Genomic DNA, 27137 nt, shown 5'->3' on the forward strand with positions numbered 1-27137 from the left:
AATTGTGCAACTTGCACCAGTTATAAACCTTTATTTATTTGTATTTATTTATGTGTATTATAATTCATATTTTATTTTTAACATTAATTTGTACTTTATAAATTATTTGGATGAGTTTGTATTTAATTTTATTAATTGTATTTGTATTTAATTGTATTCTTTTTATTTTCTGTGGTGACGTTTTGGCTTTCTTTAACTCAAGACTGTGGGCCCTGAAGGAACTCAAGTGTGTTTGCAATTTTTTTTTACTATGAAAGCTGGATGAGTTATCGTAAATAGGATGCGGCTTTCAGCTTTCGTCACATTGACATGGTCAGCCGAGGTAGCGGCAATTCAAGAATGTGTAATTGCGCAATTTGTTTTTACCACGGGCGCTGATTCATAGATAACGTCTCAGTTTGCCAGCTTTATGCAAGGCGACAAGCCTCCCTCGCGATCTGTGTAAACAGTTTTCAGCGGCTCAGCTACCCACACACCTTGAGTAGCGGCACGTAAACATGGGGCGGGTCGTATACCGACTTGGGAGCGCTCCAGCCCCACACCTGGGCTGTGCTCAACCTGCTCGCTTTTAGGATCAAGTACATTTTGATCATTGTATACTTTTTCTCCGACACTATTTTGCGCCAAACAAAAAAATGACATCCGGTCAAGTTTGGGCTTTCTTTTCGATTTGCATGATTTCTCTTATTGGATATTTCACACAGGTGAGCACTTGAACACAAAGGAATGCATTTCCACCCCCTTTTCCCCTCTAACATTATTAGCTTGTCACTCACTCCCATATTAGGGATTCAAGGCCCCCCAGTGAGGAGGCTGCCTAATAATGCTTGCTTCTTCCAAGGAGATCAGCGGGAGGATTTGTCAGTACGTGACAAGAATGGACACTAATCCCATTGCAATACCCACCGGCCCTGCATGTCTCTGGAGTGGGATAATTGATTCCCACACCCATTTTAAAGTCGACCCCTATCCCCGCTCCCCACAGCCAATGCGGCTTAAAAGCGTGTGGTCCAAAGGGGCTCCTGTGTTTTGAATTGAGAGCTGTCATAACTGTTGTAGGTGCTAGCGGCAACGGCTTCGGTAATGGACGCTAATCTCTCCAGTGTGTCAGGGTAATGACACATTATAATCTTCGACCTTCTTTTACACACTCGGAGGTGACAAATTGAAAGTGAAATTCTGTTTAAAATGTTTAAAACGTACACATTCAACTTTTTGATCACAAGTGACATATTGTAGCTAAGCACTGTCAGTTTGCATCTTCGCTCAGTGCTCCTTCCTGACAAATTGTCAAATATCTTATGTTGCTCTTCGATTTTTCTCCGCTTCCTTTCGTAAGATTGAAACAAAAACAAAACACGCGTGTGTAACGTTGTACTTTTTGATCACAAGTGGCAGATAACCAACCAGCACGGGAAGCTAACATAGTAGCAGGCAGCAGATGGACTCAACCAGCCACATGTATTTAAACCCCAATCATTTGTTCACAAAAAGCTACTTTTCTCACATTTTGTCTTCCCTTTGCTTGGTCATCCACAAACATAACAAAAGGCACACTAGACAATGACCAGTAACTTTTAAGTCACTGCTTTAAATCAGCAATAAACGTGCATTGGTTGGCATTAGCTAAATTTGAGCTATTAGCTAACTTAAACACAAAAAAAAGCTATACAAGCCAAGCCAGTGAGTGTTAAATTCTAAAAGAACAATTTCATTCTTGAAACAATGTTTGTACTACGGGAAAAAACGAACCCTCGCAGTATTGTTAGCATTGACGCTAACACAACATGAAAAGATGTCCACCAATGATATAAGCAACACTCATACAACAATGGAGATCCATTTTTCTGCATTACGAGTCACTGCACCATCTAAATGAATCTGAAGGTGTTTTCTGTATTTCAAATCATTCCATAACCGTACTTTAATTTGTCTCCGGTTAGTCCCCTGGTGATCACAAAGTGATTTTCCGACGCCAGTATCAGAGAGCCGTCCAAGAACCGCCATATTGGATTTCCCTTTCAGCAGAAGCAAAAGGTGCCGAAAAGTCGAGTCTCTTTCAGCAGTTTGGATTTTATTCCTGTGCAATTACAATAAGGCACCTCCGGGCTTTGAGGTTTAGAGATGGAATGCGCAGCTTGTCGGATGTTGGTGAATTTTGAGGTATTTCCTCGAGAGGGCCTACTATCCCAAAAATAACACCCCCATTAATATTTCAACTTTTGCTCTGTGTAGAAATGAAAAGTGATGCGTGATTGTAGCTCTGGTGTAATTGTTGGCGTTCGGCAAACAAGCCGTTACTCCGCAAATTGCGATGGCAGAAAGCTTGTAACACAAACTCATTTGACCGTCGACCTCATTGAGCTCAATCATCACTCAGATTGGATATGACTTGCTATCCGGGCTTTTGCTATATCCGCTCGAAAAGTTTGGAGAGCAGCAAGCTCAGCTATCTTGAGTCTCACATTGGGTTCTTATTATAAAACAGACTGCAGATTAGTTAAGAGAAGCAACAATATGCCAAACGATGAATGAGATGGCTCCGCTTGCGAGTCATTCATGTCAAACAGCACCTTTGTCATGCAAATAACCCAAATGACTAGAAATAGTTCACAGCGTCAATAAATAGTCTATGAGCTCAGCAGTTGGACAGAAGTGAGATAGAGACACGGGTTGGCTGGCTGGCTGGCAGAGGAAGAAGAGAACAATGGGCATGACAACAGAAATGCTCCCATGATGACAATACCGGTCCACTCCCAACACCACCATACTCGGTCTAACCGCCGCCAATAGGAAGCAGATAAATGTTGAACCGATGCACTTCCAGAAGCTGGGAGCAGGAGACAGACAAAGATTAGCAAGTTAGTAACACCGTTCATAGATTCCGATACGACAACAGTACACCTAACAATAGCTGTATCCATAATAATAGACATGATCATATTAAAAACAAGAAGAACAAGATACATAAGAGGAAGGCCTTATGATTGATGTGACGGCTCCTCTCCGCAGTTATTCTTGACAACCGCCACCATGGACAATGGAGAGATCGACTAAAATGAGTGCATAGGTGCAATAATAATTGATGCAATGTGCATAAGTAAGCATCATTATCTTTTAGTTTCACTGAATTAATTATTCATGATCACAGACTCTTTGCTCAATAGAAACACACAGAATTACCAGAATAAGTCAATAATATTAACAAAATAAGTTTTTTTCAATTTTAGTTTTTTCGTCCGTGCTCCACACCTGATGTCACTCAACAGGCCAGGCTGTCCCTTTTAAAGCCACACACATTCAGAGTCACAGATACTACAATGTATAATGTGAATATGGCGACCCCAAGTGGACAGAAGTAATACCTGCATCTCAAATGCATATTTTGGACTGGTATGTAAAATGAGGGACGAGTCTAAATAGAAGGCACCTCATCCATTTGAGTTTAGCACCACCAGGCCTACCGTTCTTCCCTCCGCTCAAGCGTCTCGTGCATTAGCCTCGCGCTGACCTTGTCTCGATATCACATCCTTGGAGAAGGAATGTAAATCGTATCCGTCCAATCCCAACCCCGTTACCGCTAAAGCGGCTCCCTCTCGCCGCCCCTGCTCAGCCCGGCTGCGGGGGCCACATGATCTTTTCCATGTTCCAGACATAATTTGCGGCTTAGGTTTTTTTGGAGGCTGACGCTGCGTCTGCGCCACTTCTGCTGTTTCAGGCGTCGGCCGCGCCGCGTGCACTCGGAAAAGTCCCACTTTTTTTTGCAGGGACCTCGAGAGGGCGCTGTTTGAGAGCAAAGAGCCCATGCTGCCAAGCAAATCAGCAACTACCAATCAACAAAATAAAGAAAATTACTCAACAAACTTACAAATGTACACAAATTCCTGTCAAGGAGAGATTTTAAAGGACATTGGCGACATTTCAGTGCAACTCAATCCGTCTTCATTGAGGCCATTTAACCTAAAGATCTGAGCACATTTTCTAGTGAAGTGTTATGACACGTGCGAGACATATTGCATGTGAGCGTGCAGCGGCTTGTCTGCTCATTCAAGTAGACTCATCGGGCTACTAGGTACGAGAAACATGACATGCCTTCATAGTGCATGCCAGGTATGGTCAGTTTACTCTCATCTGCAGGGATGTGTGTGTTATGATATTAGGAAAGGATTTGCATGACAAGATGTTGGGTTTGTGCCACACCTTGTAAATGAACTGTTTGAATTCAGAAAAGTACATATGCTAAAAAAGAATTGAAGCGTAGACCTTCGTATTTTAATTGTTTAGCTGTCCTCCACAGAGTTGACATAGAGATTGCACCTGGTTCCTCCACTATGCGTCTTATCACAATCCTTTTTACACCCTGCATCGCCAAGAGATACGGTGTCAACGCCTGCGGTCGTGCCCATCCTGCAGATAACGGCAAAACTGAGGCGGACCCTCTGGTTCTCATGTGCGTGGAGACGCAGGAGGAAAAGTGATGAGATGTTTCCAGGTGTGTGCTCCCTTCCCTTATTTTCCCAGGAAATAGAGCGTATAATGCCAATAGGGGTGAAAATATGTGCATGCCTTTTTTTTTTTTTTTTGCATCTAATGTTGGACTTTAGTCAGTCACCATTAAAAAAAATCATCCATATTCATCTAAAGCACACAATTATTCTTGGTATTGAATATTCAACTAACACTAATTTTTATTTAAAAGTTGAATGAATGATTTCATTGTATTTTCTTATATTTAAACTATCAATAACATAACTTTTGAATGTATAGGGCGTGTCCTCACTTTCAGTGATGTTTGAAGCCAAAAAGAATAATCCTATAGTTGTTAATAATGTAATACCAAAACAAACAGCTTTACTTGTTATAGAGGCTTTGCAGTCACGTGGTTTTATCACGTGATTTTGTGTTATGCCGCCATCTTGGCGGTCAACTAGTCAGCTCGTTCCTACGTGTTTGTATGGATTGTCTGATTTCTGCGCTACGTTTTCACCGATTTCTTCCGAATTATGGCTGATTTGCTATCCAACGAAGTTAGGCATTTGGATGAAGACTCCAAGAATCGTCACAGAGAGAAGTTGAACCTTGTTGGCACAACGGATCCGTACCTTTTACCGAGAAGCATGCTAAAATCGCCCGAGCATTTTGCAACAGCCGACCTGCCTGAACGCTCATATCCAGATATTTATAATTACCTCGTCGATTTGTTTTGTAATGGCATTTCATAACTTGACATATTAAAAAACTGAATAGAGTGAAATCATTCAGATACTGTACCTGTCTGTTCAAGTTGCTACCATTTTTATTATTTGTTTATTTTTGCATGATGCCACATCTGATTGGCTTGAAAACTTAACCAATAAATATAATTCAATATTTACATTGATAACGTTTTCAAGCATCATGAAAAAATAAACACAAAATAAAAACGGGGGGGTGAACTGAAGAAATCATCCCATTCCCTGCCTTGCTGCCTTTCTAAAAATGCACCCAGCATTTTCAACAATCATATTTGTATCATCCCATATTGTATTATTTCACATTTTGTGAAACAAATCAGGGGTGAATAGTTTGTTTACATACCTGATATGAAGTCCTCATTGCATATCCTTGTGTAAATCGTAGGTTTCCATCGTTCACGACGAATATCCGCGATCCATTTATCACGTTTTTTCATGTTCGCCGGAAATCTATAGAAGCTAAGATTTGGTTTATCGCCTCGTCTATTGCTACATCCAACAGCACAGCAGGTATCCGGCATTTTTAAGCTCAAATAGCAGCAGATATAACAAGAAAGCGTGTGTGAGTCGTTGACCGGCACTGAAAAGTTGACCGCCATGATGGCCGCCAAGCTAATGTGGGTAGCTTGATGACGTCAGCTGCAAAGCCTCTATATAGCGTTCAACAAGTGTAGTAAAGTATCACGAGCCTTCACTGCAATGGCGACATCTTGTGGTGCTGTTATATTTGCACACAAAATATATAACAAATAAAATAATAATAGTTAATTTAAAAAAAAATATATATATATATATATATTCCTTTCTGGCCATTCTGTTACCAACAGATCGGTAGTTTTATTCATTATCTTGCATAAAAGCCATAGGTCTTGACTCACTCATGCTGAATGATTGTGTCATTGTAATTACTAAATTTGAATGTGTTTCAAAATTGAATTATTATCACATTGTATATGAATTTGCTTCGCTTTATGATCACAAAGGTCGCGGGTGTGTTGGAACCTACCCCAGTGGTCTTTTCTAACAGGAGGCGGTGATGAATTATAATGTATAGTTTCCGCCAGAGGGGGCGCTGTTTCAAACCTTGACCAAACTACCACCGACGAAGAAATTGTGAAAAGATGGCGCTACCCGGTGTTTCACTCGTGCGTCTAAGAGCGCTATGCCGCCTCGGCAAGTATCTTCGAATGGGAGTCTCGACAGCGTCGCACTGGAGCGGAGAAATGCGCTGGTGTGGGACCAAAGTAGTCAGCTTTCGACCGTACAGCACGTCGCGGTTCCAAGCTAAACGAGGTGAGCGAGCTTGAAACCCTTGCTATCGTCAAGGGCATGATCGTCCGTGGAAACATCATTCAGTCGTCCTCATTTTACTTATCGTAAAGCACCATTGTGGATAAGCATGCTTTGTACATTTACTGCTTAGGAAACATTAGTTCCAACTTGTTGGAGGAATTCCCAGACCCCAAATGTCTCTTGAATAACACCATCGCTCGCTCACTGGGAGTCAACGACCTCTCTGAGCTCATCCAGTACACGTGCGAGGAGGAGGCTGGCATCAAGGTTAGGGCGACGTCAATCTTCTACATTCTAGACCGTAAGTCATTGTCTTGAATAATTTTCCTTATTGTGCAGAAAGCCACTGTCACTCTGCTATGGCCCTGCAAAATCGAGGAGGACGGCTACGCCTCCAAAAAAGTTGACGCAGAGAGATGCGCAGCAGCAGCCGCTTGTCACAAGCTCAAAGTATGTTTGACGACATCTTTTACGAGCAACTCTTCTAAAGCAAGGTACATTGCATAATTTACACCTGCTTGTCTGGCAGGAAATGGGTGTGATCGGCCCGGACAACCAGCTTCCCAGGAGGAGATCCAGCAGGGGGAGAGGAGACGTGCGTTCTGCTCTTTACGATGACGAAGACTCCGGGACTGACAGGGTCAGCGGTGCCCTGATTAAATCGCCGCCTGCACCTGAAAACTCATCTGACATTTCCGAAGCACTTTCCCTCTTCCCTTATCCCAAAGCGCTCTTGACTAAGGTGGTCCAGGTGGCCACCTCATCTGAAAGTTCCAAAGTAAGTGCGTACCTTTCTCGCCGATCACGCCTAATAACACGTCATGCCAACCTGGATCATCATATCAGGAACTGATACGGTTCGCAACAAGAGGTGGCAAGCTCAAGACGTGCGAGTTGACCCTGCGCTGGCCGCAGGAAATGACTTTCATCGCGACGGCAGGCAAAAAAGTCACAGCGGAAAAGCGAGCGGCGGCTCTCGCCTGTTTGAAATTTAAGGTGAGCACGGCAGTCGTGTTCCATTGTCTCATTTTTGTCACAAGTGCACTGACACTGCCCACGTGTGGCCTGATGCAGGAACTAAATTTGCTGGATAAGAACAACAACCCACTGAGTCACGCCAAGTACCACGGGGACAAGGTGAGGGAGGCCGGACAACGTGAGCGGCGGCCTCTCCGGGTGGAAGTTCCCACGTATCTGGAAGAGCGTATGAGGGAATATCTCACACGGGTCAGTCCTGTCAAAGTTGTGCATCCAAGTGAATTAAGAAGTTAACTCAAACTGCACATTGGTGTGATTTTTGCATCGATGACAGTATCCAGTGGAAGATGAAATGCAGAAGTTCTACGAAGAAGAGGATGACGACGTCAAGCAGGACAGTGTAGAGGAGGAAGACTTGACGCTGGACGCCATCACGGGCAAAGTGTACAGGGAGCGGTCGCCTCAGGAAACACGGCGTCTCAACGAGTTTCTTCAGGAGGAGTGGGAAAACGTCGGGCCGGGCCCCAGCGTGACGTTGCCGGTCGACGCCCACCGGCAGCGCCTGGTCTCGGCTGTGCGAGCTTCCCGGGCGGTCGTGGTCGCCGGCGAGACTGGCTGCGGCAAAACCACTCGCATCCCTCGCTTCCTACTGGAGGATTGCGTGTCGGCGGGACACGGCGCCGAGTGCAACGTCCTGGTGACGCAACCTCGCCGGATCAGCGCAGTGTCGGTGGCCCAACGCGTGGCCCAGGAGATGGGCCCTGCTCTCAAACGCTCGGTCGGCTATCAGGTAGGTGACATTTGAAACTCAATTCAATCAAGAAATGTTCATCATTTTTATTTTTTAAATACTTTATTGAAAAGAATCAAGTCAACGATAACCGACTCCCTCTGTACAGGTGAGACTGGAGAGCAGACCACCAGAGCAAAGTGGCGGCGCCCTGCTCTTCTTGACGGTGGGTGTCCTGCTGAGGAAGCTGCAGTCCAATCCCAGCCTGAGGGGCATCAGCCACGTGGTGGTGGACGAGGTTCACGAGCGCGACGTCAACACAGACCTCCTGCTAGCGCTGCTGCGCTCTTGCATGAGCAAGAACCCCGACCTGCGGGTGGTGCTGATGAGCGCCACTGGGGACAACCAACGACTGGCACGCTACTTCGGAGGATGTCCCGTCGTCAAGGTGCCGGGATTCATGCACCCCGTGCAGGACAGCTACCTGGAAGACGTGCTAAGGGAATTGGGACGGCCCCTGCCGATGGAACACAACAAAAAGGTGAGACTGGATGCTTTATACTTTTTATAATGAGAGGAATCAAGTTGTCATTTCTACAAACTTGTCATCATTGTGAGAATAGAGACAAAGCGATGAGGTCGGTCCAGATCTGGATCTTGTTGCCGACGTCATCGAGCACATCGACAGACGTGGCGAACCAGGTAGCAACCCAATCCCCCCCACCCCTCTCTTCTGTCCTTTCCAGCTATTCATTGACTCCACATTTCAAATGTCCTTCCTCCCACAGGTGCCTTATTGTGTTTCCTGCCCGGATGGCAGGACATCAAGACGGTTCAAGAGACGCTCCAGATGAAGCCACACTTTTCGTCTGGCTTGCACAAGATCGTGCCATGTAAGTGTCACTATCTACCTTTTTAAAAATAATAATAATAACGTCTCCCTTTCTTGTATTCAGTGCACTCAAGTTTGGCAGTGGCAGACCAGCAGGCAGTGTTCCAGCGCCCCCCAGAGGGCTGGAGGAAAATTGTCCTCGCCACCAACATAGCGGAGACCTCAATCACCATCGACGACGTTGTTCACGTGCTGGATGCCGGAACACACAAGGAGCATAGTTATGACCCGCGCACTAAAGTAAGACTCCCTTGTATGTTAAGAAGAAAAAATAAATTCATATTTTTACATATAAATTCAAAACAAATATTTTGTAGCTGCGCAAGGACAGTCCTAAGGTCATTTGTGCTGATGTCAGGTGTCGTGTTTGGACACGGTGTGGATATCGCGATCCAACGTGACTCAGAGAAAAGGCCGAGCGGGGCGCTGTCAGCCGGGTCAGTCGTACCATCTGTTCCCTCGCAGACAACTGGACGCCATGACGCCTTTCCCCATCCCGGAGATCCTTCGCACCCCCCTGGAGAGCTTAGTGGTCCAGGCCAAGATCCACAGTCCCAAATTAAAGGTTCTTCCTCGATGCCGTGTCATTTGAATGCCTTCATCCGTCACGCCTCCAGCATGTTGAGTCATGCGCTCTGTTTTTCCGATGCAGGCTGTTGACTTTTTATCCCAAGTGTTGGACAGCCCTGAACAGGAAGCCGTGTCGGATGCCGTACGAAATCTGCAAGACATCGGTGAGTCTTTTTTTACAACTTCATCCCATTATTGGATAAAAAAAAATTCCCCTTAAAGTGTTTCTCATTATTTCCTGCATGCAGGTGTCCTGGACCGGCAAGAATCCCTGACGCCTTTGGGAGTCCGCGTGGCCTCAATGTCATGTGACCCACGTCTGGGCAAAGTTCTGGTGCTGGGCGCTATGTTCCGCTGCGCCTTGCCCATGTTGTCCATCGCCGCCTGCCTCACACGAGACCCGTTCCACAACAGCCTCCAGAACCGAGCACCGGTGGCCAAGGTGAGATTGGCCGCGGTTGGTGTCGCGCTGGACCCCCCGCGCTGATCCGTCGCCGCTGTCATCGGCAGGCTAAAGCCAAGCTGAGCGGCTCCAGCAGCAGCGACTACCTGGCGTTCAGCCGCGCTGTGCTGGGCTGGAGGAAACTTCAGAAGGAAGGAGACCGCTTGGAGCGAGACCGCTACTTGGAGGAGTTCTGCTTGTCCAAGACCAGCCTGCGCTTCATTAATGGTACGCTCTCATCATAGTCATTTTTTTTTTATAGCTTATCAAAGACCATCTCTTGCTTTGTTTTGCTGCAGGTCTCATCTCTCAGTTCAGCGAGAATCTGTGTGAGGCTCATCTGGTGTCCCGTGCCATCGAGTGCCAACGTCGCTCGTCGCTAGTCAACCAGCACAGCGAGCAAGAGCAATTGCTCAAAGCCGTGCTGCTGGCCGGACTCTATCCCAACCTCATCCAGGTACGAGTGAATTGGAAGGGCTTCACGGCAGAAATACCTCAACTGAAAAACTTTTTTAGGTGAAGAGAGGCATCGTGACCAAAGGTGGGCGCTTTCGTCCGAACAACCTGTCATTCCGCACGCTGGGTGGCGGCGTCCTCCTCCATCGCTCCACTGTCAACAGGTGCAATGAGCTTTTTAGAAGACGTGTATCACATTTCCTGACGTCCTTTGTTTTTTTTTTTTGCTGATTTGCAGAAAGAATGATGAACTTACTTGTCGATGGCTCACCTTCTTCGGCGCCGTCAAGTCCAATGGCTCCGTTTTCATCCGCGACTCATCAGCCGTCCATCCCCTCGCCCTGCTTTTGCTCACAGACTGCGACGTCACGGAAGCCGGTAAGCTTCAATGCCATTTTCTTTTTTTGTTCGCTTCAGTTAACAAGAATCCCCCACCCCTTTCCTCCTGTACATGTGTTCAGTGAGCGGAGATGACGTGGAGGTGGCGCTCTCGGGCTGCCCGCTAGCACGCTGCCGGTTGTCGGCCAACACATGGGAACTGCTGTGGGAATTGCGGACATCCATCCAGGCCATGCTGCGTCGCAACCTCAGACAACCCGCTGCCGCGTACTCAAGCCAGGACGGTGAGCTCATCTCTTTGCTGGTGGACCTGCTTAATAGCTCAGATGGCAAAGCGTGGACTCCAAATGATAGCGAGGTGGACTGATCATGAATACAAATCACAGATTCACTGAACTGCAGGTATTTATTAGCTTTTTTTGTTTAAGTACCTAATATAATTATTGAAGAAATCCATTTATTTGGAATGTGCAGACTCATGCTAAGACTTATGAAAAGTCAAATGTTTGTTTTTGTTCATATAAATGAAATTATACAGTCGTGTCCTAAAAGTTATACGATGTAAAGCTCAGCCTAAATAATAAAACTAAAAGAAACGGAATCAAATTGAGATTTTTGCTTTTTCTTCAGCTTTATTGCAGACACTGCAGATAGTCAGTGTGGCGAGTGTACACATTTGATTTGTTTTAATCTTACTGTATTCCATGACTTGTTTAAACTTTCCCATATTACTCAATCAAATCCCCCGACAATGTTTTTGTTTTATTAATTGGTTAATCTATCAGTCATTCAGGTAAGTGTTTTTACTTTATTTGACCATAGAAATAGGACATCTACACTTTTGTCAGACGTCGTCAGGTTGCTAAATGTAAAAAGTATTTATGAGAAGTCCTTCATGAACTGTAAGTGAAAGGCACTGAGGCGTCTCAGAAGTTCCTCCATCACGTCTGCAGCAGTCAAAATGGAAAATCTGTGCAAGAAAATGAAAGTGACATTGATCACAATGTTAACAGAACAGTGTCAGCATTAAGTTTCTTAGGTCATTAGGTCTTATGCATAGTCATTTTTAAGGGTCATGGGGTTAAAGGTCAAGATCAAGGTCATTTTTTTCAGGTGATTGTTTTTGCTAAAAAAAAAAAAAAAAAATGCTTTACCATACATGGTAATTTTGTTTTGAAATTAAAAAAAAACATTTTTTAGTCTTTTTAAATAAGAAAAAAAACTTCCTATACATGGCCTGGGCAAAAATACTCACCTGATATGGTAGGTGCCTTCCTTTTGTCCATACACGCAGCCCGGACTAAGAAGCACACCAGTGTCCTCCAGCAGTCTGGTGCAGTAAAACATGTCGGGTTCCATGTCGGCTTCCTGAAACACGACATTGTTGAAATGGCCATTGGAATACGCCAGTGCTGCTGTGCTAAAACAAGTCAATCTTATTTGCTTTAAAACTGTGCCAGTGAGTCAAGCCAAGTCCAGCACAAATGAGCTGCACGTGACCTTGGCTTTTCGGATGGCTTTTGGCGTCAGGTGCAGTCTGGGGAATGCAAAACCTCCTCCCTGTATCGGCTGGCAGCTGACTGCAGGCAGCTGTTTGAGAACCTGCTGCGCTCTCTTCACGTTGTCAACCAGCGTGCTCCTCATGAGCTCCGTCTCCTACGGAAATGGGATCGATCCATCTGGCATACTCCGGCGACTGACTGAATATCACGAGATGATTTTGCGTGAAATTTTGGACTCACACGCGTGAAAAGCAGGTATGAGGGATCTCCCGGCTGAGGGGGCTTGGCCATCAGCTCCAAAGCAATTTGCCCGACAACGGGCGGAGTGGTGAACAATTGGAACACCTGCTGGACGTACGGCATGACGGTGGGTTCCATGTTGAGCAGCTCCACGTATCCTCCTCGAAGACCGCACCTAGGAGCAAAAGGTGACTACACGGGCCAATCGGGAGCCTTTGCTCATGCCATGTGATTCACAGCTTACTCTCCCAGGAAGCCTTTGGATACCGAGTGGAAGGAGGCCAGCTCCAGCGTGTGGGACAGAGGAGGCCCCAGCTCATGCAGGAGCTTCTTGTAAGACACAAACTCACTGTTGGTGTCGTAAACGCTGCCCTGGTATACCTGTGGGGATGACATCACTCAACTCATTTGCATATCACCAATATAAATCAAGTTGTGTCGTATAAGAAATACATGAAGATTAAAATATTGTGTTGATTATTGTTATTTTCACAGATTTAAAACTCCTCACCTCATCAGCAAGAAGGAAGAGTTTGTTCTCTGCCACGAACCTGATGACCTCCTCCATGGACTTCCTGCTCTGGATGTGCCCTGAGGAGCACCAGCAGTGACAAAGTAAATGTTAAGGACCCAAATGCCTGTTGTGCTTCGGAAGTTCGGACGCACGTACCTGTGGGGTTTCCCGGGTTGATGACGTACAAAGCGATAGGCCGGCACGTTCCCCGGGCGGACACCAAGGCTCGCTGCAGCTCGTCCACCCGCAGCTCCCAGCCGCGCTCCTCGTCCAGGAAGTAGGGGACGGCCACGCCCCCTAAGGCCATCACGGACAAGAGGGTGGTGTTGTGGCCCGGCACCGGCACAAGCACGCCCCTCTTGGTGGACACCTCGCGGCTCAGCATCAGCGCCAGAATGCTCTGCTCGTTTGGGCAACATCATGCAAGACCGGTCGCAGTTCGACACTGAAACAAGCGTGGTCTAATCGAAACAAAACGAGTGAATACCGTGAGCGATGTCTGGGAGCCGGGATGGATCCAAATGTTTTCGGGATCTGCTGGAACGCCGTCGCGTTGGCTGATGAACTGAGCGACGCTCTCTACTATTTCGGGGATACCCGCTGTGAGTGTGTACGAGCCTGAAAACAAAGAAAGATCTCCTTTCCAGTCAAATTTTAAAAACTATCAGGCAACCCAAATTGATTCATACAGATTGAAGAACTCGATAAAGGCTCGATAGATGAGTTCCTCCCTCCCTAATTACCGACACTGCCGCCATCACAGCAGCGGAGGATCTTCTGCGTCCGCTGTTTGACGTCCACCGGCAGGTTGTCGCCATCCAGGAGTTGTGGGTAAAGACAAGCAGCGATTACCTGCCCCAGCACATTCAAATTAATCTGACTTTTTTTTTTCATCATGATCCATCTTTGTTACCTGTCTGACAAAGGTAAGAGGTTTCATGCCGGCTTTGTGAGGGTCACCCCAGGAGACATCGATCACATCCCTGTAGGGCTTCTTCGTTCCCTGGATGCCACATTTGGTTGGAAAAGTACAAAGAAACACACATTTTGTTGATTTCAATCGCCGTGTTTACCTGCTCCAGCGTCTCCTTGATGCGAGCCGCTCGTTCCACCAGGGCCGCCATCTTGTCCGACCTCACGGTCATCAGGCGGGAGCTCATCTCCTGCATGTCAGCAACTCCTTTCTGCCGTCTAACTGTCTGCGAAATTATTCCTGGTTGAAGAAAAACATGGGTGAAAAAGGAATGAGTACTTCATTAACAGGCATGCCTTTTGGTTTGTATTGAAGGCCGCAAGATGATTGGATGATGCACAAGTAGAACGGGTTAATAAGTCAACATTGGAGCAAGTTGTTAGACATTATAAATTTTTTTATGCTTGTATTCATTTGAACCTTTCTAAACTTCTCAGGTGATGTCTGCGGTGAGTCTAAGTCCTCCTAGTGCGTTCGATAACTCCTCATACCATGAATTGTTGTTATACAGGTTCCGGCAAAATGATCTGACACATTTGTAGGTTTAATAAAATGCAAATAAATTAAAGAAACAACTTTTCTTTTTTTTTTTTTTTTTTTTTTTTGGAAAAGTACATATAATGCCATTTAGTTTTATGTTTTATTTCATTTCATTTTCTTCAGAGCCAGTGGATCAGCCTTGAAACGAAAATCAACCGGCCGGCCTCGCACCGCCGGAACTCCAGAAAATGTGGCAGCGGTAAATCCAAAATAACATTTGAAAACGAAACCAAACAAAATGGCATATGTACTTTTCGAAAATAAAAAACACTTTTTTGTTTCTTTCATTTATTTGCTTTTTATTAAACCAACATGTGTCATAATTTTGCCGGACCCTGTAAGACGTCTCACACGTAATCGTTATAAATGTTCTCTTTTATGGCCTTCAAAAATCTGATGGTACACTTTATGGCAGTCGTCAAGCCCCTTCACCTGTTCTCTTTACGACAATTACCGCTATCAGTACATCCGGGGAATTGAGGACGCGTGGTCAACCTCGCTAAGATTAAGTGTCGTAACCGTGTTGAAAATGCCACAACGAACACCATGGCATGGAAGCGTTCCTTCACGGAGGATAACAACAAATGTTTTGAACTTTGGAAAGACTACATAGGTCTGTCGGATGTCGTCCGAGAAGTCATCAGTTCGAAAACCTCCATCCAATCTCACTCTGAGGCCGCTGCGCCATACTCGCAATATGGCGTTGGCGGGAGTTTTGGATCTCTTCTCGTTAACGCACTCGCAGATAGAAGCGACGGCGAGACCAGTCTTCCAGCCGATCATGTTGGCTGTTGGAACACGGAACAGCCACCGGAGAGCCTGCGGAATCTGTTCACTGAATTTGCTGAACGGCTTACTAAATCTGTTTGGGGAGGAACGACGAGTGCACTGCCGCAGCGGAGAAACATGGCGCGTCAGCAGACACCCCAGCTTCCATCTCGGGGTGTTAGAACCATGAGCTGCAGCTTTTGTAAACACAACGGAGAAACCGAAATGATCTACAAATCTCACTGGCTGAAAAATCTCTCTGGAGAAATTTTGTGCCCGTATTTGCGCAGCTACGTGTGTCCGCAGTGTGGTGCAACTGGCGCCAAAGCCCACACCAAGAGATTTTGCCCATTGGTTGATCCAACCTACGTCTCGGTCTACAGTCGTCGTCCAGGCGAGAAACTTCCACTTGGCCGCTTTCGCCCAACTAAATCACAGAACTTCGACATCCATGATTGACTGTGAACTAGTTCAATGTTTGTGTGCTTTTTGTGGTTCTCGTTTCGAACATGCACGTGTATGTTTTGGAGGTGTGATCACTTTACATGTTGTTTGCCACCATGCTGACTGCCAGGCTCTGTTTGGAAACTTTGCAACATTTTAAAATGTGTTCGGAATGCTATTTGAGGAAGAAAACGGGTCATCACGCTCCCCGTTTCACTTTGACTTAATCACTTGTTTGTGTGGAAAAATCTTATCACTAAGCATGTTCTTTTCAGTATTATGCATGTAACTTTGAAAAACCGAACGCTCTCGTTTGTGGAGCTAATGTTTTGTGTGCATTCATATATAAAAAAAATTGTGTTGTAAAAACGCTATTTGAGGAAGAAAACGTGTCATCACGCTGCCGTTTCGCTTTTACCTAATCACTTGTTTGTGTGGAAAAATCTTAGCACTAAGCATGTTCTTTTCAGTATTATGCATGTAACCTTGAAAAAAACGAACGCTCTCGTTTGTGGAGATAATGTTTTGTGTGCATTCATATAAAAAAAAAAAGTGTTGTAAAAATGTTATTTGAGGAAGAAAACGCGTAATCACGCTCCCCGCTTTGCTTTTACATAATCATTTGTGTGGAAAAATCTGAGTACTAAGCATGTTATTTTCAGTATTATGCATGTAACCTTGAAAAAACGAACGCTCTCGTTTGTGGAGATAATGTTTTGTGTGCATTCATATTTAAAAAAAAAAGTGTTGTAAAAATGTTATTTGAGGAAGAAAACGCGTAATCACGCTCCCCGTTTCGCTTTGACCTAATCATTTGTTTGTGTGGAAAAATCTGAGTACTAAGCATGTTCTTTTCAGTATTATGCATGTAACCTTGAAAAAACGAACGCTCTCGTTTGTGGAGATGATGTTTTGTGTGCATTCAAATAAAAAAAATGTGTTGTAAAAATGTTATTTTAGGAAGAAAACGCGTAATCACGCTCCCCGTTTCGCTTTGACCTAATCACTCATTTGTGTGGAAAAATCTGATCACTAAGCATGTTCTTTTCAGTATTATGCATGTAACCTAGAGAACTAAAACTCATCAATTTGACAAATAACACCAATATCTTTTGTTCAGGTAATGACATCCAACAAGTGGAATCAGTGTTAAATGAGGAAACAACTTCTCACACACGAAGAACGACGCAAAACCAATGTTTAAGAATCTCGCGTTGTTTCCTGACGGAGCATAATGTTTGACGAACATGTGACGTATTGCCCGTCTACTTCCTGTTTTGTTTCGTCTTTGTGATGTGCATTCCAGTTCTTTTAAATGAACTGAATCTTTAGAATTAGTTAACTCAAAAGATTCGTTCCACACGCGCTAATCCTTTTTTTTTTTTAAATCAAATAATCAAAAATCATGGTCAAAGCTTCACGGAAAGTGAAAAGTGCCACACCCGCCCTCACCCCCACTTTTTGGTTGGCTGTTTGTTCTGTGACGTCACTCGGACACTCCATTAGGTACACCACCATTTTCAGGTGTACCTAATCACAGGCCACATTATTAGGGAAAAATCATGGTCAAAGCTTCATGGAAAGTGAAAAGTGCCACACCCGCCCTCACCCCCACTTTCTGATTGGCTGTTTGATCTGTGACGTCACTTGGACGCTCCATTAGGTACACCGCCATTTTCAAGTGTACCTAATAACAGGCCACTTTATTAGGGAAATATCATGGTCAAAGGTCACAGGTGTCAAGCTCTAGTCCTCGGGGCCGCATTCCAACATGTTTTCCAAGATTCCCTCGTTAAGCGCACCTGCGTGAAAAGTTTTTGATCACTTTCACGTTCTGAAGGAGCTAAAACTTTTCACGCAGGTGCACTTAACGAGGGAATCACACGGACACTCCATTAGGTACACCGCCATTTTCAAGTGTACCGAATAACAGGCCACTTTATTAGGGAAATATCATGGTCAAAGGTCACAGGTGTCAAGCTCTAGTCCTCGGGGCCGCGTTCCAATATGTTTTCCAAGTTACCCTCGTTAAGTGCACCTGCGTGAAAAGTTTTAGCCACTTTCACGTTCTGCAGGAGCTAAAACTTTTCACGCAGGTGCACTTAACGAGGGAATCACACGGACACTCCATTAGGTACACCGCCATTTTCAAGTGTACCGAATAACAGGCCACTTTATTAGGGAAATATCATGGTCAAAGGTCACAGGTGTCAAGTTGTAGTCCTCGGGGCCGCGTTCCAATATGTTTTCCAAGTTACCCTCGTTAAGTGCACCTGCGTGAAAAGTTTTAGCCACTTTCACGTTCTGCAGGAGCTAAAACTTTTCACGCAGGTGCACTTAACGAGGGAATCACACGGACACTCCATTAGGTACACCGCCATTTTCAAGTGTACCGAATAACAGGCCACTTTATTAGGGAAATATCATGGTCAAAGGTCACAGGTGTCAAGCTGTAGTCCTCGGGGCCGCGTTCCAATATGTTTTCCAAGTTACCCTCGTTAAGTGCACCTGCGTGAAAAGTTTTAGCCACTTTCACGTTCTGCAGGAGCTAAAACTTTTCACGCAGGTGCACTTAACGAGGGAATCACACGGACACTCCATTAGGTACACCGCCATTTTCAAGTGTACCGAATAACAGGCCACTTTATTAGGGAAATATCATGGTCAAAGGTCACAGGTGTCAAGCTCTAGTCCTCAGGGCCGCGTTCCAATATGTTTTCCAAGTTACCCTCGTTAAGTGCACCTGCGTGAAAAGTTTTAGCCACTTTCACGTTCTGCAGGAGCTAAAACTTTTCACGCAGGTGCACTTAACGAGGGAATCACACGGACACTCCATTAGGTACACCGCCATTTTCAGGTGTACCTAATAACAGGCCAGTTCATTAGGGAAAAATCATGGCCAAAGCTTAACTGAAAGTGAAAAGTGCCACACCCGCCCTCACCCCCACTTTCTGATTGGCTGTTTGATCCGTGACGTCACACGGACACTCCATTAGGTACACCGCCATTTTAAGGTGTACCTAATAACAGGCCAGTTCATTAGGGAAAAATCATGGCCAAAGCTTAACTGAAAGTGAAAAGTGCCACACCCGCCCTCACCCCCACTTTCTGATTGGCTGTTTGATCCGTGACGTCACACGGACACTCCATTAGGTACACCGCCATTTTAAGGTGTACCTAATAACAGGCCAGTTCATTAGGGAAAAATCATGGCCAAAGCTGAACTGTAAGTGAAAAGTGCCACACCCGCCCTCACCCCCACCTCCTGATTGGCTGGTTGATCTGTGACGTCACACGGACACTTTATTAGGTACACCGCCATTTTCAGGTTCATTCGTGAATATTCACGAGTGACAGACAGCGTGGCAGCTATGCCGGCCGACACACGTTATTTGATGTTTTAATTTTGAATTTGTTGGATTGTAGTTGGTGTTATTATACGAATGTGTTTGTGTTTGAATAAAAGGTTGAAAAAAAATCCGTTATGCCGACATTTGTTATTCCAACTCATAACAACGTAAAACACATACATATTGTCATATAAAACAGTTACATATGTCTGATTTTTATGTTTTAATTGGCGAATATAAAAACAAGGAATAAAACACCAGACAAGTTTTAACATAAACGTTTATTAAAATAACAGTAAATTTCAAACCAGCCATCTGAAATTGCAGTAGGTATATTGGATAACAATATTTAGGCGTATATATGCATACACGTTAAAGTTACGTCATTTTCTTCTTCGTTTTGTTTTACGGCGAGGTGGCACCAGCTTCAATGCGCAATACCGACACCTACTGGTTGAAGTCATATGAACTCTCGTTCACTGAATAGATTCGTTCTTTTGAACGAATCGGTCACTCACGAGCCAACACTATTTCGTCTCTTCTTCCCGTATCTGGCGGCTGGCTTGCTTTGGGTCGAAATGGAACACTTAGCCTGGCAGGCGGACAAATTCGACCGGCCCGCAAGCACACGCGATTTTACCACCCATCCGTGGACCTTCTAAGCCGTACAGTCGTTGCTGACGCTCATTCGGTGGGGCTTCCGAAGCCCCACACGTCCGCGGGGCGACATGGCGCTCAGTTCGGGCGGCTGGGCTCCGCAGGTCTCGCTGCTCGGTTCTTCCCAGTCCGGAGCCTTCGACGTCGGCCTCGCTCCCTCTTCGGCTTGCTGTAGCACAGTCTTAATGTCCGTCCGCGTGTCGGTGTCCCATTCCGGTATTCGTCCCTTGTGCCTGCCCGGAGCAGACAGCGAGGCTCTGCGACTCCAGCTCAGCATGGATCCGAGCCGGGCCGGAGAGTTTCGATTGGCCCTGCGGGACACCAGCGGGAACCGCAACGTGGTGAGACTTCATCATTAAACACCAGCAGCCTGCCGAACGTAACTTTTGATCTATATTTTGATTACGTTTTCAAGAAAACCTATTAAATTAGTATGAACATTTGCGTAACAGTTATTAATAATACCAATGTGTAAACTAGCCAAATTTGAAAACAGGCTACAACTAAGGGTGATCATTGCGCTGCGCCGTTTTTCTAAATTGGTGACGGTCCAAAATGACCACATTTATTATTATTCTCGTGTAGTCTGACAGTCAACTGTGGCTAACTATTTACATTTAATGAACGTCATATAAGAGCTGTTAACAGAGTATTTCTCCTACAGTTATGACTGGGTGTACTTACTCACCTGTAGAGGGCAGGAGAACACACTAACACACTTTTTCTTCCCGTCCAGTTGGTAGAGTTCGACCTGCGCTCGGTGCACTACGAGGTGAAGTCGGCGCGCTGCCATGAGATGCGTCTGACGGCGCCGCCTCACGACTTTATCCGCTTTTCCTTCCGCTGTGATCGCGAGGCAGAGGAGTGGGCCACCGTGGTCATGTCGTCGCTGCGAGAGGCCCAACGGGGTCCGTTTTCTCTTTCTCTGTGATGTTCATGTACATCGACGTGCACTTGTGACTTCTTTTGTCTGCAGTTGCAAACATGGCCACCTATGAAACAAGCGGCAAGCAAATAGAGGCCGTCGCCGCTACGGAACCGTCGCTTCCGCTTGTCGGTGGGTGTCACCGCTTATCCGCTAACTTGAACTCCTTGATGCATATACTCACTTCTTATAATTTGCTTCAGAGGAGCTTTGCTTGGAGCTCGTCAAGGCGGTGGAGGCCGGCGACGCACAGGCTGCTGCCCACCACGCGTCGGCGCTGGCCCGGCACAAAGCGGCTCTGAGCATCCAGCCGGCGGAGAAGAACTACGCTAGTGGGGAGATCAGGTACTAGAACAGCAAGTTTCTGTCGTGTGCTTGTACCTGATTATGTGAAAGTTCCTTGTCTTTCTAATTCAATGGCTCCATGTCAACAAATTGTTGTCTGACAGCTTGTCCGTGGTGGTGGAGGACGTTTCGTCTTCCTGTTGCTTCACAGTCAAAGTCTTCCCCTACATGACGGTGGCTGCACTCAAACAACAGGTTACAACTCAACTTGGAACAAAACACCTCCATTCGCATCACCGAGTAACATCCGTTACCTCCCTCAGGTGTTTGCCGAGTACGGCTTCCACCCACGCGTGCAGCGCTGGGTGATGGGTCAGTGTCTATGCACAGACCCCCGCTCACTGGCGTCCTACGGCGTGCAGCGCGACGGCGACACGGCGTATCTCTACTTGATCTCGGCGCGCCAGGCTCGCATCACGCGACAGCTGTTCCAGCAGGATCTGGAGGGCGCCCTGTCCGCCCCGGCCCTTCTGCCCGGCAACGGCCCCGCGTCACAAGACCGCCGAGGCTACAGCACATTGCCACCGCGGTTACCCCACACCGGCCAGGGTACGTCTATACACGGTTCCTCCACTGGTAGGACGATTCTCAATACAACCTTTCAAAGGCGTTCAAGAACTTTCTGGCATTTCAAAATGTAAAATTCAGAGCAGCCAGTTATTTTGGTGAGCTTTGATATTAGCACTTCATGTTGTTGCTTGTACATTAGAAGGAAAAGTTACCAAATATGATTGCTTTGATGAGTATTTTGTTAAATCACAGGTGGTGGCGATAAACCAGCGGACCTACAGGTTGTTCTTGACATGGAGAATCTGCATTTGAGCAACAAACCTACTAGACCACAGGTAACTCAGCATTTTAAACAGGGTCAATTTACAACCTAAACTATTTTGCCACAAATACTTTAAAGGGAGCAATATTGTAAAGTTTGGCCAATATCTCCTGCTTCCTGTAGACGGAGTGGGCGTGTCCCTCATGCACTTTCATCAACAAGCCTTCTCGTCCGGGCTGCGAGATCTGCGCTACAGCCAAACCCGACGCACACGCCACCAACGTCCTCCAGCAGGCAGCGCGCGGCGAGCTGGCCTCGAGCAGCAGCTGACCACCCTTTGCCGCCATCTCCTCTCTCGTACACCTCACACACACATGCACGCGTGCGCACACACACACAAACACAATGCTATGCCAGTGTTGCCATACATGTTGTCTACATACACCGCAATGATTGTCAAGTGCACTGAAACTCCTGGCAGCCGATTGGCTGCTGGAGACGTTTGAAGCACTGTAGCATGACGCCGGAAAGGAGAGTTTGGCCATTGTTCACGGACAAAACCCTTCAAGTTTAGCCGCACCTCGTTTTTTCTTTTTTAATTTAAATTTTAAGAAAAAAATGGTGCCCTTATATTTATTGAAGGGGAGGCGGTGCCGGCAGGTGCGGGAGAACGTCGGGGTCTCTGTTAGGCTAAAACTGTGAAGTTGGCGTTGGAGATGACAGTTTGTTTACAGGGTGGTTACAAGTGCTTTTACTCTTTACAAATCGACTTTGATGGACATGTTTTTCTTTTCAACTATTTTTAATCGGTGTACATTTTAGGAGCTTTGATTTGACTTCACATTAGATTCCCTCTTCAAGGTGTAACAGCAACGGAATGATATCAGTACATATGACTGGGTTTAAAAAATAAAAAATGCAAATGACAGATCAATAAACAATTACCATATCACGTGGTTGTCTTGAGAAAATGGAGCGAAATCAATCATTAGGTCAACATCACTGTTTTAGAACCTTGAAAACAACAGGGCACCAGCAGTTTCATTTCAAAAGCAAGACGCAGAACGTTTTAAAACAAGTATAAAAACAAGCTCACAGCTCCACAATGTACTTTTGTCCTTTCTCAAATGCTAATAAAACAACATACGTAATATTCAAATATTTTCTTTTTGCATAAATAGTGTTGAGCATTACTTCATTAACGTGGAAACGACAATACAAATTAGGGGCGAGCATTTAAATACATTGCCTTAATTGACAATGGGAAAATAAACAGGCAATCAGTTATTTCCACTTGGATAGCTTCCCCTTAAAGAGTTCTTCAAACGGCAAACCTAGTTGTTGGGACTGAATCTGGTTGCAGCCAAGTAGTGCACTCAATTTTGCCTCTATTTCTTCAAGACAAAAAAAATCTCTCAATTGATACCCCTCCCTAATATAAGTCGTGTCAAACAAATGTACAGTCATTAATGTACAGTCATTCTTCTCATGGAATACCTGCCAATCCTTGGTGGACAAAGTACCTGAGATCACTTTTGTTGAGTCGAAGGCTTATAGGTGGACTACTTCCAGAAAAGGATATTCCAGAGAACCAGCCAGCAGGGATACACCATCAGCGTCAGTAGCGGGAAGACCATCGAGCCGTACAGCGTGTGGTCCAGGATGCCCTGCGAGATAACAGACAGGAACTGCAGCCAGCAGTCCTGGAAGCCCATCGGCATCTCCTGTAGCTCATAGAAGGCAAAGACGGAGAAAAGCAGCGTGCAGGCCGGGCTGAGGATCACCATGACCAAGGCCGTCGGGAACCTGACGGAAGCGACAAGCGGTCGGTCAGTCTGAAGGAGGAGGTCGATGCTTGATGTGTACTGTTCATACTTGGGCATGTGTGGCGTGATGCTGGCGGCCACGGGCACCAGCGTGAGGGCGAGGATGAAGCCCAGTGAGAAGTTGAGCAGGGCGGTGCAGCCCAGCAGCACGGCCAAGTACAACATGGTCACTAGCTTTAGAACCCTCCAGCCCTGCTCCGTCCCCTCGCCAGACACAAATCTGTCACGCATGATATTGTTGAACTTTATATTTCATTTTTAAGACCCACAAATCACATGTTACCTGTGCGTGTTGTGAGGCAGAGCCATGCCGGCCGTGTACACCGCGATGACCGTCAGCACCACGGCCTCCGTCTCGGACACCGGGAAGTGCTCCACCGCCATTTCCTGGAAGCGGACGGGCAGCGTGTAGAGGGCCGCTCCGGTCAAGTGGCTGATCACCAGAGGGGTCAGCACAGACAGCACGAGAGGACTGGACTGTTTTGAGAGAGGCGGGGCGGGGCGTGGATTAGCACAGACGTACGTCGAGTGGCAAATGTCGTCTTGCGCAAAGCGATAGCAACCTGCTCCACATTGGCGACGCCGTCTTCTGTCGCTGGAGACACTGAGAGTTCAACCCACAGGTCCAAAGCCTTTGTTTTGGTCAAGAATAATATTGAACACATGAAGAGTTCTGCTTCTTTTGTTTTCACCAGGCTGAAAGTAAGGATACGCGCAGCGGCAGGCTGATGGCGACAAGGCCGAAGGCCGTCATGTAGTAACTGATGGGAACAAAGTGGGACAGAGAGGGCAAAAGGTAGAAGAAATAGGCCTGGTGCAGGCGCTCCAGGAGGTTGTTCAGCTTGCGGTACATTGCCTCCAGGAGCCTAAAAGTACACACACACATACAAAGGAATCAAAACATTCACGTTTCTGTGTTTACAGTTTTTAAAAATTGGAGTTGAGGGCAATTGACGTCGCTCCTCGTTAGGACTCCCGTCGATGCCGCTTGACAAAGAGTTAAGATGGAACGCTAACACCAACCTGCCGACGGAGTTGACAGAAGTCTTGTACTGACGGTAGCTGTTGATGCCTTTGATGGTGGCCGCCTCCACGTTGTAGCGCAGGAAGAGCCCGTGGTCGCCCCAAGGATGCCCACTGGCCTGCTTGACCATCATCAGCATCATGGTCTGCACGGCATGGGTGTAGCCGGAGAGGCTTTCCCAGTCGTTCCGCTGCAGCTGTGGTGCAACATTTTAGGATGAACGCACATTACAACAGGCATGTGTTTTGGTTTTGCCCGTTTTCTACCTTGCCCTGGATTGTGCACAGGACATCAAACTTATGGCAGAAAGCATAGAAGAGGTTCATGAGGTCCAGGTTGGGCAGCTGCCCGTTGAGCCCCTCCAGCACGATGTCCAGGCTGGTCACCACGTTGCTACTGAGTTCCAAGGACAGCGCCGCCTGGATGGAACCAGCGCGGCCTTGGATAGGCGACCAGTTCATTCCTACGCAGAGGAAGACGTCGATGACGCCTGATTGTCCCAGGACGTACACGAGGAGGGGCGGGTCACCTGAGATGTTGGTATGGTGGTATCCCTCCAGCCAGGCCTGGATGCCGATCAGATCGTGTTCATTGACGAGGAAGATGATGTCCTTGGCCCAGTACACCTGACCTATGAACGGGAAAACAAGATGAAACATTTATTTTCACTTTCTATTGTTGCATCATGTCCACTCTTATGTCAAACTTACTTCTGAAGTACTGCGCCAAAACCAGCAGCAGCCCCACAGCTTGGTTGTTGTCATCTTCTAGACCGCACTGAGCGGTCAGAATCAGCGCTTCGGTCCTTGGAGCTCGAGGGGCGCGGAGGATGCCGTACACGTTTGTACCTTTCACCATCTTGACAGAAAACAAGGGAGAAATGACGTTTGAGTCCGAAAATGTGTGACAAGAGTCGACTTACGAATCTCTCTTTGTTTTCATCCGGGAAGGGCAGTGTGTGGGAGAAGGTCTGTGTGTACACCTCCAGGCCTCGATCTCGCATGGCTTTCACCAGCCAGTTCACCGGCATCCCTCTGCATCCAAAATAATTCTCTTCCAACAGAACCGTTTGCCATCCATCCGAACGTTGTCAGTCTTACCCGGCTTCCTCTTTTTCCACCCCAAACTCCCTGGCCGTTACAATGGCCCTCTCTCCGGCTTGGAAGCGCTCTTCCACCATGGTGGAACCCATGGCGTTCTCGGACATGTACGTGCGCAGGTTGAACGGCTCGAAGGCCAAACCCATGAAGCAGGCCATGCCTACCATGTAGCACAGAAGACTGGAGGGGCGGAAGAGGAATGAGAGGTTCAAGACAGGATCATGATATCTTCCGCCAATTAAACTAGTTTCTCAATTTACATTCTTGCTCGTTCTAACGTCTTGTCTGGTATCTTGTGATATAGCTCAAAATGCATTTTGTGCTATCAAATGTGATCTAACTGTGATGAATTTTCGCAGGAGACATTCAAAAGAACACAGCCATTCCTCTTACAAATGGACAATAGGAATTATGATCTCTGAGACTGGTCTTACCAAAATGCTCCTCGCCAAGATTTCTGGGCCATACTTTTGGTTCTTGACATTAAGACCTACTACTGTCCCTGGTTTTGTGAACTAGTTCGTCTCTGTTCAAAGCTCTCTGTGAGCATTGAAGTAGTGCTTTGAAATGCAACATGCCTTTATGTTATATAACCACTCCCGTTGTGTATTGCCTTTGCTGTTAAGGATATTGGAAATATTACAAATAAAAGCTTCTTTTAAAAAAATCTTATGAACATGAATGTGAGCGCAAAATGAACACACCAGATTGGAGCATTGAGGCGAGTCAGTACTCTGACCATTGCCTTTCTTCTGGTGGGATCAGACAGAAGACCCATGGTGCTCTGGAATGATTCCTACAGCAAACATATAAATTACTGGCGTATTCAAATACATAGACAGATAAATAAATGTTAAATACACACTGTTTGGTACGGTTTTCGTTCTCGCGACACCTGCTCGCACTGGCAATTTTCATGCACCCGGCTAACTAGCTAACACAGCGACGATATAGTTTTTTAAGCACTAACACAAAACTATCATAAATTGATTATTGTATATTATCGTGTTTTATGGAGTGTAAAATAATTACCCTTCTCCAAATGTGAACGCCGGCCAGAAGAGCCGAAGGAGGGAGCGTTTGCTTCTACTCCCGTTTGGAATTTGCGTTGTTTCCACCCGGAAGAGCGAAATACAGGACGTACTTCCGGTATTAGAGGACCACCAAAACGAATGAAAAGTTCCTTTATCCAGCCATCCATCTATTGTCGGCCGCTTCTTCTT

The 27137-nt window shown here is 46.2% G+C and overlaps 4 protein-coding genes and 1 long non-coding RNA gene across 5 annotated transcripts; 2 read left to right on the plus strand and 3 right to left on the minus strand.

Moving 5' to 3' along the window:
* Positions 1 to 6328: 6328 nt before the first annotated feature.
* dhx30 (DEAH (Asp-Glu-Ala-His) box helicase 30) lies at positions 6329 to 11524 on the plus strand. The gene is made up of 19 exons (XM_037276390.1): positions 6329 to 6527; positions 6658 to 6794; positions 6867 to 6977; positions 7057 to 7305; positions 7374 to 7523; positions 7602 to 7754; positions 7840 to 8295; positions 8405 to 8776; positions 8859 to 8937; positions 9024 to 9128; positions 9192 to 9367; positions 9486 to 9692; positions 9780 to 9861; positions 9946 to 10139; positions 10208 to 10367; positions 10439 to 10596; positions 10656 to 10759; positions 10834 to 10973; positions 11057 to 11524. The coding sequence occupies exons 1-19, from the start codon at positions 6356 to 6358 to the stop codon at positions 11299 to 11301; spliced, it is 3450 nt and encodes a 1149-aa protein (XP_037132285.1). The 5' UTR covers positions 6329 to 6355; the 3' UTR covers positions 11302 to 11524.
* A 22-nt stretch (positions 11525 to 11546) lies between these two features.
* LOC119137234 (alanine aminotransferase 1-like) lies at positions 11547 to 14422 on the minus strand. Its single transcript, XM_037276391.1, has 11 exons — positions 14264 to 14422; positions 14104 to 14193; positions 13934 to 14042; positions 13678 to 13808; positions 13347 to 13590; positions 13188 to 13267; positions 12921 to 13057; positions 12677 to 12851; positions 12435 to 12590; positions 12190 to 12302; positions 11547 to 11904 (listed from the first exon to the last, which is right to left on the minus strand). Exons 1-11 carry the CDS (start codon positions 14357 to 14359, stop codon positions 11814 to 11816), a joined length of 1422 nt encoding a protein of 473 aa, XP_037132286.1. The 5' UTR covers positions 14360 to 14422; the 3' UTR covers positions 11547 to 11813.
* A 5544-nt stretch (positions 14423 to 19966) lies between these two features.
* On the plus strand, positions 19967 to 22874 carry LOC119137071 (ranBP-type and C3HC4-type zinc finger-containing protein 1-like). The gene is made up of 8 exons (XM_037276072.1): positions 19967 to 20263; positions 20659 to 20830; positions 20899 to 20979; positions 21051 to 21192; positions 21297 to 21387; positions 21456 to 21741; positions 21955 to 22037; positions 22148 to 22874. The coding sequence occupies exons 1-8, from the start codon at positions 19994 to 19996 to the stop codon at positions 22292 to 22294; spliced, it is 1272 nt and encodes a 423-aa protein (XP_037131967.1). The 5' UTR covers positions 19967 to 19993; the 3' UTR covers positions 22295 to 22874.
* On the minus strand, positions 20094 to 21150 carry LOC119137072. Its single transcript, XR_005100855.1, has 3 exons — positions 21032 to 21150; positions 20611 to 20914; positions 20094 to 20233 (listed from the first exon to the last, which is right to left on the minus strand). It is a non-coding gene; the product is annotated as an uncharacterized LOC119137072 (long non-coding RNA).
* On the minus strand, positions 22701 to 27054 carry gpaa1 (glycosylphosphatidylinositol anchor attachment 1). Its single transcript, XM_037276071.1, has 13 exons — positions 26947 to 27054; positions 26619 to 26710; positions 25915 to 26094; positions 25737 to 25848; positions 25525 to 25672; positions 25344 to 25445; positions 25081 to 25277; positions 24814 to 25010; positions 24503 to 24656; positions 24354 to 24422; positions 24074 to 24267; positions 23840 to 24010; positions 22701 to 23770 (listed from the first exon to the last, which is right to left on the minus strand). Exons 2-13 carry the CDS (start codon positions 26690 to 26692, stop codon positions 23527 to 23529), a joined length of 1842 nt encoding a protein of 613 aa, XP_037131966.1. The 5' UTR covers positions 26693 to 26710; positions 26947 to 27054; the 3' UTR covers positions 22701 to 23526.
* Between the last annotated feature and the right edge of the window lie 83 nt (positions 27055 to 27137).

The sequence above is a fragment of the Syngnathus acus genome, chromosome 17 (assembly GCF_901709675.1).
Source record: "Syngnathus acus chromosome 17, fSynAcu1.2, whole genome shotgun sequence".
NCBI classification, from domain to species: Eukaryota; Metazoa; Chordata; class Actinopteri; order Syngnathiformes; family Syngnathidae; genus Syngnathus; species Syngnathus acus.